The following is a 17,461-nucleotide window of genomic DNA, read 5'->3' as shown; positions in this document are numbered from 1 at the left end:
TCTTTTAGTTATAATAATGTGCTGCAGCTATACTTAAATTAAACCTATAGTTAAGTTTCTTTCACCAAAATCAGTGACTCTTTTGGTTTCTGTTGTACTCTTTTCCTCTTTTTTTTTTTTTTGTAGTGCTTGTCATTATCAGAGCTGCTGTCTGCCTTTGGGTTGAGTAACGCTTCTGTGGTCAGTGTCAGCAATCTGGAGATGATGTGTCCAGCTATTCTCAATCAGGTCCTGATCCCCGCCTGCCCTTACACTTCTTCAAACCTTAATGCATCTGCCTCAATATCTGATCACAAAGGTGAGAAAAATATTTGAATATTTAAGTGAAAGCGGCCTTTAGATAACCTCTGTGGACTTTGAAAAATATGTTTTGAGCAATGAGGAAATAGACAATAATACAATGACGGTAAAGAGACTGATCTCATCATCAAGGCGTGAGATTGATTTCATACTATTTATTTTGGGTCTATCTATAGCTATGGTTAAAAGATAATACTCTTATCACATTATTCATCACACACACTGAGATTCTTTCAAAAAGCAAACATTTGAACTGATAAGAGGAATTTCCATGACCAGTTGTCACATTGTTGATTCAGTCAATGTGAATCAGACATTATTTTGGTAAAAGATCTGGATTTCACAGTATCAGTTTCTTACTTCACATTCAGGGTATAAAGCTTTTCTCTGATCCCATTTCATATGGTAATGACGTCCTCACTAATAGACTATACAAGGGGTAGGATTTCACTTACTGTGTCCCAATAGAGAAACCCAATGCACCTTCTGTATTATGTTTCTCTCTTGAGATGCTGTAAAAAAAAAAAAACAGCCATTAATGTTTTTATATTAATATACATTTACTGAGCACTTTATTAGGTACACCTGCTTATTAAAACCTCTTATTAACCAGTCACACGGCAGCAACTGATATAGTCAAGAGGATCTGCTTAAAATTCAAATTGAGCATTGAGAACTTTGATTTAAGTGACTTTAAACATGGTTGCTGGTGCCAAACTGGCTAATCTACAAAACTGTTGATCTGCTGGCACTTTCACACACAACCATCAATAGGGTTTGCAGAGAATGGCCAGAATAAGAGAAATATCCAGTGTTACTGTTACTGTAAACTTTATTGTCCCCTTTTGGGACGATTTGTTCTGCAGCGCACTAGATTTGCAACACATATATCGTCATCTTGGAATTATAAGGTTCTATCTGTGTTCTGAATGATTTCGAGATATTGAGTTTCAAAGTTGGATTCCATAGGAAACAGCATGTGTGTAACATTTGTTTTTTTAAAATAAAAAGTCTTAAAATCTAAACAACTTATAAAAAACATTCCATATTATAAATGAGTTGTGATTTAATAAGAACATGTCTAACTCAATTTGACAAAAATAGATAGAACCTTATAATTCTAAGGTGAGGATATCATACCACACACTTTAGACAAGCATTAAACAACATTAATAGTACTTAAAAACAGCAACCATCTCTTCCCATTAAAATTCAGCCAATCGATTGCAAAAGGAACAAATGAAAATTCCAATAATAGTACATTTTGTATAGCACTTTTCCTACGTACAGTACATGCAACTCAAAGTGCTTCACAATCAACAAACAAACAAGCATTGTAAAATAACCCAAATAAACAAATATATAAACAATTAAAGCAAAATAAACAACAAATATATACTCAGATAAAAGCATACATGTACAAGCATATATGCATATACCTAAAAAATGGCCATGATTTTAACGGTAAAAAAATGTAAAAATACTACAGTACAAATCCGTAACCTGGTTAACGGTCTGTTTTATGCGGCAAATAACCGTAAATTGACTTTCCCAGAATTCCCTGCATGGCACTTAACATTTTATGCTTTTTGTTGACATTAATACAGATCTTTTTAGTTGTTTTCCCATCAGTTATGTACATTATAGATTTATGTTACATCTAATGTTGATGTTTATTTCATGACTTTAATTTTATGCGTGTTACCATACTGGTGTTTAGTAGCTGTGTGAATGACACTGAGCACCTTCTATATCCTGATACTCTTTTCTGCTTGTGCGAAAAGTTGATTGTGATGAGCATTGGCTCATTATGTAACTTCCTCATCACCACCTGCATGTGGGTGTGCTAACGTGTCTAACTGTGTAACAAAAGATGTGTAGATGTTGGTCAATCAAAATACAGACATATTACCTCTATAAATTAATAAAACACAGTAGTTTACCGCAAAAATGAGAAATTACTTTCACGGTTTGTATCGTGTTTTTAAACGGTAAAGTTCTGGCAACCACAGCTGCTGTTTTTTTACCGTAAATTTTACGGATTTATTTTTTACAGTGTACACAATCACACACACAATAGTCCTTACGCATATACATGCACACACTTTACATGCATACATACACTTGCACAATATAGATATATACATAAAATACATACACTTCACATACTGTTATATTCATATGCAACTTTTAAAAAGTGTGTCTTAGCACACTTTTTAAAACATGAATGTTGGAGAATTCTTTCACTTTATTTGGGAGTCTATTCTAAATTAGCATAGTGACTAAAAGAGGTGCCACCAGATCGTATTAGATTTACTGAGTGTAATTCTAAAAGTCCAGCGCTAGGAAAGCATAGCAAACAGTTTGGATTGTATCTCGGTAAGCAGTCAGAAATGTAAGAAGGTGTCAGGTTATGTAATGCCTTATAAACTAATAAAATAATCTTAAAATCTGTCCTTTGGTGCATTTGTAACCAGTGTAATTCTATCAATGCTGGAGTAATATGTTCTCGTTTCTTCAATTTCCTTAAAACTCTGGCTGCTGCATTTTGTATCATTGCAACTTTTTTTTAGAACCCTTAGGTAAAGTAATATAAACAGCATTGCAGTAATGTAGTCGAGAGAAAATCATGAATTAATTTCTTAGCATCATTAAAAGATAAGGAAAGAGCAAATTCTGGCAATGTTTCTCAAATGATATAACATGTTTTTGTAACTTGATTAATATGAGATTTTTAGATCACAATTGAATAAAACACCCTGGTGTAACACTCAAATCTGTTGGTCTTTGCCAAAAGGGACCCTATACTGAGATCCTGAGGGAGGTAATTGAAATGAATCAAAAAGCGGATGGGAGTATCACATGTAATCTGATGGGCTTTCTTTAACACCAGGCTTTTATACAAATAGGAGAACCCTGGCACTTTTACCCCTAATACTTTGTAATAACATCTGTGATATTCAATAATGTATGGTGGAAAGACTGCAAATTGAGGCGCAGGCACTGTTATGTTATCAAGCACCCTTATAAGTTACTTCAAAAACTAGTCGTTACTTCACTTAGCTGACAATAATACAAGTTTCTGGCAGCGCAGCATCTTGTTTTCATATTTCATCTACACGGTTTGCTTATTTTATTTAACACAACTAGCATTTTTATATTTTTTGCAAATTGCATGATTTTATTCTAAGTTTGCTGTTCATATCACTTGTTTCTCATGTAATACTTCAAATTCAGCATTAAACAAAGGGTGATGGAAGCAGTGCTACCAGTTAAGGGGCCCAGTGAGTGTGTGTGTAAGTGCATTCCTCAACTCTGTTTTCTCCTTCCTGTAGTTTGGGGATACGGGTTCCTGGCTGTGACGGTGATTAACTTGGCTGCTTTGCTGGGTTTATTTCTAGTGCCTTTTACTAAAAAGAAATATTTTCCAAAAGTTTTGATGTACTTCATTGGACTGGCCATCGGGACACTGTTTTCAAACGCTGTACTCCAACTTATCCCAGAGGTAAGAATGCATTGCAATGAGATTATAGCATGAAACAGATTACAAAAGCTTTGAGAGAGAGAAAAAGATGTAGCTCTAGAAGAAAAAAACACAATTAGTCCAAATCTTCATGCATGCAGTCCTAATTCTCCTCTTTTATCCCTACCGAACAGGCCCTTGGCTTAGATCCCAAAGATGATAACTATGTGCTGAACGTAGTAGGCATTTTTGGTGGGTTTTACATTTTGTTCGTCACTGAACGGATTTTAAAGATGGTACTGAAAACAGATACAGAGGTAAGGGGTTTGGACAGTGTTTACTGTTACAGATTGAGCTGATTTCTGGCCATAATGGATTCTTTTTACTGCAGCTCGGACACAGTCATTTCCCTCCACTGCAGTCATCTGATGTCACCATCAGCACCATCAGCAATGACGTTGTCATAAGCAACATTAGTGGTGACATCATTACAAACAACACCAATCATGAACAGAACTCTATCAGTGAAAAGTCCAACAATCCAAGTGAGAGTCCAGCGGTTGAGCAGGTAAGGAGCTCATATGTATAGCCTATAATTATAAACATGTAGGATAAGTAGTCTTTATTGCTACATGTTTTTAATTATAAATCTGGCAACACTTAATAATGGCCAATTAGTTTATATATTTACTAACATGAACTCAGTATGAGCAATTTTGTACAACATTTGTTAATTATAGTTCAATTTTTACTAATGCATTATTAAAATCCATAGTCATGCTTGTTAACATTAGTTAGTGCACTGTGAATTAACATGAACTAACAATGAACAACTTTATTTTCCTTGACTATCGTTTGCAAATGGGGTAGTAGGTAGCACTGCTAGAAGGTCGCTGGTTCGAGCCCCGGCTGTGTCAGTTTGCATTTCTGTGTGGCGTTTGCATGTTCTCCCCGTGTATAAAGACATGCTGTATAGGTAAATTGGGTAAGCTAAATTGTCCGTAGTGTGTGTGAATGGTTGTGTATGGATGTTTCCCAGTGATGGGTTGCAGCTGGAAGGGCATCCGCTGTGTAAAACATATGCTAGATAAGTTGGTGGTTCATTACGCTGTGGCGATCCTGGATTAAATAAAGGGACTAAACTAAGGAAATGAATGAGTACATGTTTAAAAATATAATACATGCTGTAATAAATGTATTGTTTCATGATTTTAGTAAACAGATTAAATAACGTTAACCAATGGACCTTTATTCAAAAGTATTACCACAAATCTTTATAGCCACTCTGAAATAGATAAATATGAAGATTTTTAATACAAAAAAAGCTTTGTTGGCTAAATATTGGCTAGCATACACACATTGAAACGATGGGAATCTCTATATTTGTGACAAAATAAAGATTATCTATATTGTCCTATTGTACTATGAGATATGGTGGAGAATAAGAGGAGAAAATGTTAGATAGACTTTTGTTGTCTGTCAAATGCAACTTTACCAAGCTCAACAGCTGGCTAAACTATCAAACACAAAATCTTACTGGCTGTTTAAAAACAGATCTTCCATATTCAGTGGATAATACTGTATGTTTAAAGGCACTCAGTATGTAAGTTTGGCACCCAGTGGTTGAACTAGGTATTGTATTCCTGGTTCAATACACATGCAAGCGCAGGATAACAGATGATGATGACACCAACAGCAGTGTGCCTGACCATCGAGCCTAAGGGCTGATATAAGTTTTGTTCTAAATAAAAGCAATGGCATTTGATTGAAGGAATATTATTAAAAGGAGTTCTTGTCCCAACCAACACCTGAAATTTATATTTTAGAAAGCTTTCTATTTCTTTGAGCTGAACTACAGAAAACGAACAATGGTGACCTCAGGTATATATCATGTGCTCTAATTAGTGTTAAATGTTAATAATGTGAGCTAAAAGGCCATTTTAGATTACATTTATTGTCATACTACTGAAAGCAGCAGCAGATAGTTCACCTCAGATCTTGAAAGTAAAATGAACAGTTTGAAATGAAACTTTAGAACTGTGACACAGTGCATGCCAACACATATCAGTGATTCAGCATCTACAATTAAAGAGGTTTATTATGTATTAATTCGATTATAAACCTCACCATTTTGTTGGAGTGCAGTAAGAGCACTATTGTGTGCTTCTGAATGGCTGTATTCAAATTTCTGTCACGTTTCGTCTTGTGCAAACAGCCAAATTGCTTATCACTGCGCCTCTCATCGCGTGTTGTTATGACTCTGGGTTGTAATGTAATCTCCTTACCTAATGTTTATGTTCGTAATATTTATATTATTTGCTAATATAACTTGTAGTATGCTTGAGGCAAAGCTTGAAGTTATGGAGATCTACTTGTCAAAACGGCAAGATGTCGCTGTGCATCAGTTATTAAACCCAACCATCACAGTTATTATTGTCTATACCTTACCCAAACCTAAACCCAACCATCACAGTTATTATTGTCTACACCTTCCCCAAACCTAAACCCAACCATCACAGTTATTATTGTCTATACCGTCCCCAAACCCAAACCCAACCATCACAGTTATTAATGTCTACACCTTCCCCAAACCCAAACATCACAGTTATTAATGTCTACACCTTCCCCAAACCCAAACCCAACCATCACAGTTATTAATGTCTACACCTTCCCCAAACCTAAACCCAACCATCACAGTTATTAATGTCTACACCTTCCCAAACCCAAACCCAACCATCACAGTTATTAATGTCTACACCGTCCCCAAACCCAAACCCAACCATCACAGTTATTAATGTCTACACCTTCCCCAAACCTAAACCCAACCATCACAGTTATTAATGTCTACACCTTCCCCAAACCTAAACCCAACCATCACAGTTATTATTGTCTACACCTTCCCCAAACCCAAACCCAACCATCACAGTTATTATTGTCTACACCTTCCCCAAACCCAAACCCAACCATCACAGTTATTAATGTCTACACCTTCCCCAAACCTAAACCCAACCATCACAGTTTTTATTGTCTACACCTTCCCCAAACCCAAACCCAACCATCACAGTTATTAATGTCTACACCTTCCCTAAACCTAAACCCAACCATCATAGTTAATAATGTCTACACCTTCCCTAAACCTAAACCCAACCATGACAGTTATTAATGTCTACACCTTCCACAAACCTAAAACCAACCATCACAGTTATTAATTTCACACCTTCCCAAAACCTAAACCCAACCATCACAGTTATTATTGTCTACACCTACCCCAAACCTAAACCCAACCATCACAGTTATTAATGTTTACACCTTCCCAAACCCCAAACCCAACCATCACAGTTATTAATGTCTACACCTTCCCCAAACCTAAACCCAACCATCACAGTTATTAATGTTTACACCTTCCCAAACCCAAACCCAACCATCACAGTTATTATTGTCTACACCTTCCCCAAACCTAAACCCAACCATCACAGTTATTATTGTCTACACCTTCCCCAAACCCAAACCCAACCATCACAGTTATTATTGTCTACACCTTCCCCAAACCCAAACCCAACCATCACAGGTATTATTGTCTATACCGTCCCCAAACCCAAACCCAACCATCACAGTTATTAATGTCTACACCTTCCCCAAACCTAAACCCAACCATCACAGTTTTTATTGTCTACACCTTCCCCAAACCCAAACCCAACCATCACAGTTATTAATGTCTACACCTTCCCTAAACCCAACCATCATAGTTAATAATGTCTACACCTTCCCTAAACCTAAACCCAACCATGACAGTTATTAATGTCTACACCTTCCACAAACCTAAACCCAACCATCACAGTTATTATTGTCTACACCTTCCCCAAACCTAAACCCAACCATCACAGTTATTAATGTCTACACCTTCCCAAACCCAAACCCAACCATCACAGTTATTATTGTCTACACCTTCCCCAAACCCAAACCCAACCATCACAGTTATTAATGTTTACACCTTCCCAAACCCCAAACCCAACCATCACAGTTATTAATGTCTACACCTTCCCAAACCCAAACCCAACCATCACAGTTATTAATGTCTACACCTTCCCCAAACCCAAACCCAACCATCACAGTTATTAATGTCTACACCTTCCCCAAACCTAAACCCAACCATCACAGTTATTATTGTCTACACCTTCCCCAAACCCAAACCCAACCATCACAGTTATTATTGTCTACACCTTCCCCAAACCCAAACCCAACCATCACAGTTATTAATGTCTACACCTTCCCCAAACCCAAACCCAACCATCACAGTTATTAATGTCTACACCTTCCCCAAACCCAAACCCAACCATCACAGTTATTAATGTTTACACCTTCCCAAACCCCAAACCCAACCATCACAGTTATTAATGTCTACACCTTCCCAAACCTAACCCAACCATCACAGTTATTAATGTCTACACCTTCCCCAAACCCAAACCCAACCATCACAGTTATTAATGTCTACACCTTCCCCAAACCCAAACCCAACCATCACAGTTATTATTGTCTACACCTTCCCCAAACCCAAACCCAACCATCACAGTTATTAATGTCTACACCTTCCCCAAACCCAAACCCAACCATCACAGTTATTAATGTCTACACCTTCCCCAAACCCAAACCCAACCATCACAGTTATTAATGTCTACACCTTCCCCAAACCCAAACCCAACCATCACAGTTATTAATGTTTACACCTTCCCAAACCCCAAACCCAACCATCACAGTTATTAATGTCTACACCTTCCCAAACCCAAACCCAACCATCACAGTTATTAATGTCTACACCTTCCCCAAACCCAAACCCAACCATCACAGTTATTAATGTCTACACCTTCCCCAAACCCCAAACCCAACCATCACAGTTATTAATGTCTACACCTTCCCAAACCCAAACCCAACCATCACAGTTATTATTGTCTACACCTTCCCCAAACCCAAACCCAACCATCACAGTTATTATTGTCTACACCTTCCCCAAACCCAAACCCAACCATCACAGTTATTAATGTCTACACCTTCCCCAAACCCAAACCCAACTATCACAGTTATTAATGTCTACACCTTCCCCAAACCCAAACCCAACCATCACAGTTATTAATGTTTACACCTTCCCAAACCCCAAACCCAACCATCACAGTTATTAATGTCTACACCTTCCCAAACCCAAACCCAACCATCACAGTTATTAATGTCTACACCTTCCCCAAACCCAAACCCAACCATCACAGTTATTAATGTCTACACCTTCCCCAAACCTAAACCCAACCATCACAGTTATTAATGTCTACACCTTCCCCAAACCTAAACCCAACCATCACAGTTATTAATGTCTACACCTTCCCCAAACCTAAACCCAACCATCACAGTTTTTATTGTCTACACCTTCCCCAAACCCAAACCCAACTATCACAGTTATTATTGTCTACACCTTCCCCAAACCCAAACCCAACCATCACAGTTATTAATGTCTACACCTTCCCCAAACCCAAACCCAACCATCACAGTTATTAATGTCTACACCTTCCCCAAACCCAAACCCAACCATCACAGTTATTAATGTCTACACCTTCCCCAAACCCAAACCCAACCATCACAGTTATTAATGTCTACACCTTCCCCAAACCTAAACCCAACCATCACAGTTATTAATGTCTACACCTTCCCCAAACCTAAACCCAACCATCACAGTTTTTATTGTCTACACCTTCCCCAAACCCAAACCCAACCATCACAGTTATTATTGTCTACACCTTCCCCAAACCCAAACCCAACCATCACAGTTATTAATGTCTACACCTTCCCTAAACCTAAACCCAACCATCACAGTTATTAATGTTTACACCTTCCCCAAACCCAAACCCAACCATCACAGTTATTAATTTCACACCTTCCCCAAACCTAAACCCAACCATCACAGTTATTAATGTTTACACCTTCCCAAACCCCAAACCCAACCATCACAGTTATTAATGTCTACACCTTCCCCAAACCTAAACCCAACCATCATAGTTAATAATGTCTACACCTTCCCCAAACCTAAACCCAACCATCATAGTTAATAATGTCTACACCTTCCCCAAACCCAAACCCAACCATCACAGTTATTAATGTCTACACCTTCCCCAAACCTAAACCCAACTATCACAGTTATTAATGTCTACACCTTCCCTAAACCTAAACCCAACCATCACAGTTATTAATGTCTACACCTTCCCCAAACCTAAACCCAACTATCACAGTTATTAATGTCTACACCTTCCCCAAACCTAAACCCAACCATCACATTTATTAATGTCTACACCTTCCCTAAACCTAAACCCAACCATCACAGTTATTAATGTCTACACCTTCCCCAAACCTAAACCCAACTATCACAGTTATTAATGTCTACACCTTCCCCAAACCTAAACCCAACCATCACAATTATTAATGTCTACACCTTCCCTAAACCTAAACCCAACCATCATAGTTAATATTGTCTACACCTTCCCCAAACCTAAACCCAACCATCACAGTTATTAATTTCTACACCTTCCCCAAACCTAAACCCAACCATCACAGTTATTATTGTCTACACCTTCCCCAAACCCAAACCCAACCATCACAGTTATTATTGTCTACACCTTCCCCAAACCCAAACCCAACCATCACAGTTATTAATTTCTACACCTTCCCCAAACCTAAACCCAACCATCACAGTTATTATTGTCTACACCTTCCCCAAACCTAAACCCAACCATCACAGTTATTAATGTCTACACCTTCCCCAAACCTAAACCCAACCATTACAGTTATTATTGTCTACACCTTCCCCAAACCTAAACCCAACCATCAAAGTTATTATTGTCTACACCTTCCCGAACCCCAAACCCAACCATCACAGTTATTAATGTCTACACCTTCCCCAAACCTAAACCCAACCATCACAATTATTAATGTTTACACCTTCCCAAACCCCAAACTCAACCATCACAGTTATTAATGTCTACACCTTCCCCAAACCCAAACCCAACCATCACAGTTATTAACATACTGCCTCGACTTGCAGAGGCTTTCTTACTTGACATGTTCAATATTGTACTATGTTTGCAACCACAGGGAGCAACTGTCACAACAAAAAGAAAAAAGAAGTCAGCAAGTTGCATGGTGAAGTTGCTAAATGAATAAACACATTAAATTATCAAATAAATTGGTTGTAGATACATTTGGAGAAAACTAGTAAATGTTAATCAAAGGCGGCAACACCAAGGCTCCAAAAATACAAATTTATTAAGTTAAAAAGGCTGACACAAAATGTAACGTTTCGAGCCACACAGCTCTTCGTCAGACAATGTTCATCACAATTAGGTGCTCATTTTTTTACACTTCCGGATCACATGATATCTTCTCGCATATAAGTCCACCTATACATACATGCATATGTAAACATACACAATCATTCATATACACATATACATAAATACATATTAATACATGTATAGACATTCATATATACAGCTTTGATATTTCAAGTCAAATTCCAAAAAAATAAACCATAATATTACATCACAAATTATAATAAAGAAAAAAATATATTCCAGGATACACCAGACTATACAACAAAATATATCCAAAAAACCTAATAAAGAAAACTAATAAAAACATTTGGTGAAAATGCTCTCTGTTAAGCATTTCCGCCATCTTGCCAAAAACATCTCATTGTGACATCTTGCTTGGTTCAATAGAATCTCGATAACTATAAGTTTTCCACAAAGGCAACCGAGGGTGCTGAAATATAATTGGCTAAACTGGTATTGGGCGGATTAAATGACCAAAACAAAGACAAATGTTCCAGCATGTGATGCATATTTTCATAGCAGAATACCAGAAAACCTGACTTTCACCATTGTTTTTGAGATAAACAAGTATGTCCACTTGGCTTGTTTCTTAACCCTCTACTGCACGCATTATGATAAATCTTTAAAAAAAATATTTGACTGTTTTTCTTTTCTTAAAATGGCTTCACTTAAAGTGCTGTAAAAAAATTAATTTTTTATTTTTTTAAGGTACTTTATCAAATGTTGCCAGATGGCAACATCGTCCAACAGTGGATCCAACTTAGAAATTTCAAATTTAAAACTTTCCTTATAACTAATAATTTTGTTGTTTGAAATGATTTAATTCAGTGGTCACTAAACAGGGCTGGTGTCCTGCAGATTTTTGCTCCAACCCAAATCAAACACACCTGAACAAGCTAATCAAGGTCTTACTAGGTATTCTTGAAACATCCTGGCAGGTGTATTGAGGCAAGATAGAGCTAAACCCTGTAGGGACTCCGGCCCATCAGGACCGAGATTAGTGATCCCTGATTTAATTGGTCTTGCAGTATCATAAGCTTTAACACAGAACTTATAAATTAAACTTTATACATACTTACCAACAACTCGTATTCCAACAACATTCATTCATTCCATTATTTTTTGCTGAATATTATTAAAAACAAACATAATATTGTATTTTCATGTATCCAAAATACAGTAAATATAAATATTTTCTCCAGTAAATATTATAACAAATAAATTACAAGTCTAATATATCCAGATGCATCAGAATCATGTAGCTACACGCTAACAATATTTATATATTATACTATATACTATACTACAACTGTTTTATTTAGCTCTAAGCTACTTACCTGAACTGTCTCTATCAAATGTCTAATCTGCATCATTCTCATGGTCACTAAAACCCATCTCACCCTCACTTTCATCTCCAGGATGAGCCAGTTCTGTCCTTTTCTTCTTTAACTTACCATAGAACAGGGGTGGCCAACCCTGTTCCTGGAGTGCCACCTTTCTGCAGATTTCAGTTGCAAACCATATCAAACGCACCTGCCTGTAATTATCACGTGGTGTTCAGGTCCTAATTAATTGGTTCAGGTGTGTTTGCTATGGGTAGCAACTGAAATCTGCAGGAAGGTGGCTCTCCAGGAACAGGGTTGGCCACCACTGCCATAGAACATGGTGGTGCTCGCTAATACACTCACTGTTCCCTGTATTCATATCTATTCAAAAGTAGTTTTGCCATTAAAAATAGACTTTATCCATAATTCAAATGCCATTAACACATGACTAATCAGCATTATATTACTAGCATTCATGTTGTTATTGTTACAACTTAAAAGTTTACAGCTGACCTTGCTATTGGCTGACCCATTGCAATATTGCATGTTCCACTATTGCACAGTGTTGCCATTTGGCAACACACACATTTGATCAATTTACAAAAAACTAATTTGATTAAAAAAATTGAGGTGTGAATACGTCATCATAACTTACTGGAGGTGATGTTTCAGATTTTTTTGTTGATCTGACATAATTTGATCCTTTGTTTTTATTGACGTTTACATTTGCATTTAACAACTACTCACAATAAACGCCAGTTTGTCAGAAATCGCGCTACAAAAAACACAGCATGTCATGTGACTTAACCAAAGCACATAATTGCCCACACTAAGGTCTTCTCCTTCCAACAAAGAGAAAATAATGTCGGTCTTAAATAAACAGTGGCAGGGAAATGAACATAAATATCATGTTGCCATATGTTTACACCGTGCAGAGGGTTAAATATCTGCAAACATATTATGGTATTTTTATGCTTTAGAAGAGTCAAAACCTTTAAAAGCACAGTATACACAACAAACAAAGTCATAGTTTGATGACACCTTGACTGAGTGTGGAATCATAGGAGGTGTCATCTTAACTACATCCTACCCGACTCTTGCAGAAATTAGCTAATGTATTTAAATGTGTTATTATATTAGTATGAAGCTGAATAAAGCTGAAATCTGTCAAATTGAAATGAGAGTGCTGAAGTAATGAGAGATGAGTGCAACACAAAAGCAGCTGAGCTTTTATTATGCAGCAGTCAACAGCTTACCGATCTCCCAGTCGTGACCATGTGGGGAAAAGCAGAGTTGTTTTATTATACTAATCACATTTTAGTTTCTGTTATAATGCTGCTCTGTGCAGTCTATTAAAACACACAACATATTTAAGCATCGTTGGTGTTACCCTGATTCTATTAAACCAAACTGGAAATCGAGGATTTATGATGTCATTAGCATGGCAGCAAAAAATAGCTTATTTCTCTGTATTCTTCAACCATTATTTGAAACATTTGGGATAACGTAAGCACTGTATGTCACGATCACCAGCGATCGTAACTCTTCAGATCGCTGGATCTCACATACAATACTTATGGACTACAAATCTGCCATTTCTGGACTACATTTTCATGCATGCACTCCGCTCACACTCACACATGCTTCCTCATTTAGAATGATTACGCTCCACCACCTGAGGATTGTCAAAGATTGATTGCACACACTATTTAAGCAGCACACTCACGCATTCACATTGCTGAGTCTTGTAATATTACAACGCGTTATTCTTGTCTTGTGTTTCTGTGTTTTGACCTTAGCCTTGTTTATCCTTTTGTCTCAGTCTGCCACCTGCCTTCCAACCTCTCACCTGTTATTTTGACTAGTTTCTGGATTGCCTTTATACACCTGTTTGCACCCGTATTGACCATTGCTTGCTTGACTATCCGAATAACGCTGCAATTGGATCCAAACTCAGTTGTCTCTCCACGTGTTACACTGTACATAAAGTACAGTAAAATATATATCATTGTTCTAAATCTTACACACTGTATGTTTAGGCATGGTTGCTTTTAATGTGTACATATGGGACTATAGTGAACGCTCATTTTTTGAAGTTTTCACTTGAAAGATGTCCAATCGAATACATTTTTGCATGGATGAAACAATGGAAATGCATTTAAGTGAATTGCAAAAACGCTGACAGTGTCTCTTTTGTGTGATGTTTGGACAGAATGCGTGTGCGTTATTTGCATGTCGCTGGCTGAAGGGTTCTGCGATGTCTAATATAAAGACTGTGGCGTGGATGATCACCGTCAGTGATGCTTTGCATAACTTCATAGACGGTCTGGCCATCGGAGCGTCTTTCACACTGTCTCTCCTCAGCGGCTTCAGCACCTCCATCGCCATCTTCTGTGAAGAGTTCCCTCATGAGCTGGGTAAAACACAGGCACAGAGACACAGGCACTGCATCATATTATCAGATCGTGTTATTCTAAGTCTCTCTTTGTCTCTGCAGGTGATTTTGTGATTCTGTTGAACTCTGGCATGAGTGTTGGTCAGGCTGCGTTTTTTAATTTGCTGTCAGCGATGTGCTGCTATCTCGGGCTGGCACTGGGCATCCTGCTGGGCAGTAATTTTGCTCCAAATGCTATCTTTGCCATTGCTGGTGGAATGTTCCTCTACATCTCTCTTGCAGACATGGTGAGATTTTCTTCTCATTTCACTTCTAATTGTTGTAACTTTTACAATTATTGTGTCATCCCAAAAATATAGCCATGAAAAGGTGTTTAAATAAACTCACCTATATTACACCCTAAACATTGTGCCAAACAAATCAAAATACAAAGCAGTTTGTCATAAAAAAAATCATGTCATGCCTTAAAATTGGGTTTCCGAACAAAAACCCTAGAATACCACTTTTAATCGTTTCTTTAGTGCCTAAGGAGCTTAAATATTAGCATATACCCGATTAGCCTGACAGCTTAACTCATACACATTATGAATTTACACCTTCCCTTCATTCATTGTTAAATGATGTGTTTAATGTACAAATATTTCAGAGAATAAAAATAACAATGCAACGATTCATTAGGATTAGAAATGTTCATAATGAACTGTTTATCAAATCAGTTAAATCCCATCACTACCTACCGAGGAACTCTATCAACGATGTTGTCTGTCTAGGGCAAATAGCATTTTAAGGGATCCAAGCAACTCTGGCCATAGCCTGCTCATGCTCATGCCATCAGGCAGGCGTTACAGTAGCCTTAGGAGCAAATCAGTGTGGTTTCGTGATAGTTTTATCCTGTCCTTATAAGACTTTTGAATAATACCATTTCTTAAACACTATTGATAGCTAGTGTGAAATAATAAATCAATAAATAGTTAAACTAGCATAAATTGTTAATATTACAACTATTATAACAAAGGGTGAAATAGGAATTTAAGTAAGTTATTCTCTTCAGATATTTTTTTAAATAGGTTATATTCTATATAACTAAATTTTTATATTTTTATATAATTTTAAAAGCTTGTTAATCATGTTTTTTATGTTCTTTTTTGGTCTGTTGCAAAGTAATTTCATTCTGCATTACAATTTTATTGTGATGTTTTGAATGACAAAAATAAAGGAAACTGAAACTTTCGATTTGTATTATTATGTACTATTTAGCTATTCTATGCGTAATTCAAGTCAATATTTTACTTGTTTGTGTGTACTTGGCATAATGATTATCTTGTAGATGTTGGAGACAAAGTTTCAAAGAACATTTTAGGACAGCAGAAGACTAGGTGGTCTTTGAACAAATGTGACCACATGAGCATGCACGATACGAAAGCAATCAAATCTGTTGTGTTTTCAGCTACAGTAGACAAAAGTTATTGTTATTATTCCTTACATTTATATAGCGCTTTTCCGGACACTTTAAGCACTCTTTTCAGTGTGCTGTATCCACCTGCCATTGTGCGGCAGCCAAATATGATATTAGGATGGTTAGGAGGTCATGATGGACAGTGGCCAGTGGATAAATTTGGATAGGATTAAACCCCTACTCTTTTTCGACAGACATCCTTGGATTTGTAATGACCGCAGAGAGTCAGGACCTCGGTTTAACATTGCTCACTGAGCAATAGAGTCCCCTTCAATATACTGGGGTGTTAAGACCCAAACAGACCACAGGTTGAGCGCCCCCTGCTGGTATGACTAACACCACTTCCGGCAGCAACCTAGCTTTCCCATGTGGGCTACCATCCAGGTACTGACTGGGCGCAGCCCTGCTTAGCTTTAGTGGGCGACCATGTGAGAGTAGCAGAGAGCTAGCTGTTGGCCAAAAGTGGACAAGCTCAAAACATTTCAAGCCCTGTTTACATTTGTATTATCCATGTGTGACTGGATTGTTGAAAACACATCTTAAGCCCCAAGTTGACAATAAATAACTATCATTGACAAGAAAGCCATCTGCACAGTTGCCAAGTCTAAGAAAATTATTCAGCCCAATGGCACCTTTTTTTGTTGTTTTCATTGAGAGCATTTTTATAATGGCAGCAGTGTGAAGAGGTGCTGAGTGGTTTTATTTAACAGCACTGGCATTTGGAGAATGTTAAACTCTGAGTTAAACCAAAGACTATAGAGACTAATTGCAGTACTGCTGAAGAGCTCTTAGCTGAGCCTTTTTGGAAGACATTTTCATCTGCATCTCTGGGCACATGCCTTATCAGTTTGGATAATGGGAATATACTAAGCTCTTAAATGCTACTTTTTGGAGGCAATATTACAAAGTAGGAAGTCATCAACGCATGTTCAAATCCAAATTCTGTTTTACACTAATGCAGTATAGATGTGTCCTTCGCTATCCCACAATCCTGTGCATTCCATTTCTGATTCCATTTTCGTTTTGAAAGAAAAAAAACCTGGTATCTCGAAGCACCCCTTGGGTGTAAATCTGTGTGTGAATGTACATTTGGACCAAAGTTTTCCACTCTTGATGGCATTTCTTGTAAGAAGTTCATATTGAAGTAAGAAAAAA

General features: G+C 37.3%; 1 protein-coding gene and 1 long non-coding RNA gene across 5 annotated transcripts in view; one reads left to right on the top strand and one right to left on the bottom strand.

The window, feature by feature from the left end:
• The window catches only part of slc39a8 (solute carrier family 39 member 8), a 29,000-nt gene that overhangs the window by 3,279 nt on the left and 8,260 nt on the right, over window positions 1–17,461 (top strand). For 2 of the 4 annotated variants that reach the window (XM_073920752.1, XM_073920753.1), the window contains exons 2-8: window positions 127–298; window positions 3,538–3,596; window positions 3,702–3,805; window positions 3,958–4,080; window positions 4,155–4,331; window positions 14,668–14,872; window positions 14,953–15,137. In XM_073920752.1, coding sequence (XP_073776853.1) covers window positions 3,554–3,596; window positions 3,702–3,805; window positions 3,958–4,080; window positions 4,155–4,331; window positions 14,668–14,872; window positions 14,953–15,137 — 837 coding nt within the window. In that variant the 5' untranslated portion in view covers window positions 127–298; window positions 3,538–3,553. Of the gene's footprint in view, window positions 1–126; window positions 299–3,537; window positions 3,597–3,635; window positions 3,806–3,957; window positions 4,081–4,154; window positions 4,332–14,667; window positions 14,873–14,952; window positions 15,138–17,461 lie in introns of all 4 variants that reach the window. The other 2 variants (XM_009307205.4, XM_073920751.1) reach the window with 1 other exon arrangement.
• LOC141377144 (uncharacterized) lies at window positions 7,829–11,340 on the bottom strand. Its single transcript, XR_012389192.1, has 4 exons — window positions 10,739–11,340; window positions 9,819–10,094; window positions 9,176–9,543; window positions 7,829–8,075 (listed from the first exon to the last, which is right to left on the bottom strand). It is a non-coding gene; the product is annotated as an uncharacterized lncRNA (long non-coding RNA).

The sequence above is a fragment of the Danio rerio genome, chromosome 13 (genome assembly GCF_049306965.1).
Source record: "Danio rerio strain Tuebingen ecotype United States chromosome 13, GRCz12tu, whole genome shotgun sequence".
Classification (NCBI taxonomy): Eukaryota; Metazoa; Chordata; class Actinopteri; order Cypriniformes; family Danionidae; genus Danio; species Danio rerio.
The sequence above is the reverse complement of the archived record's forward strand: the minus strand, read 5'-3'. Positions and strand labels throughout refer to the sequence as shown.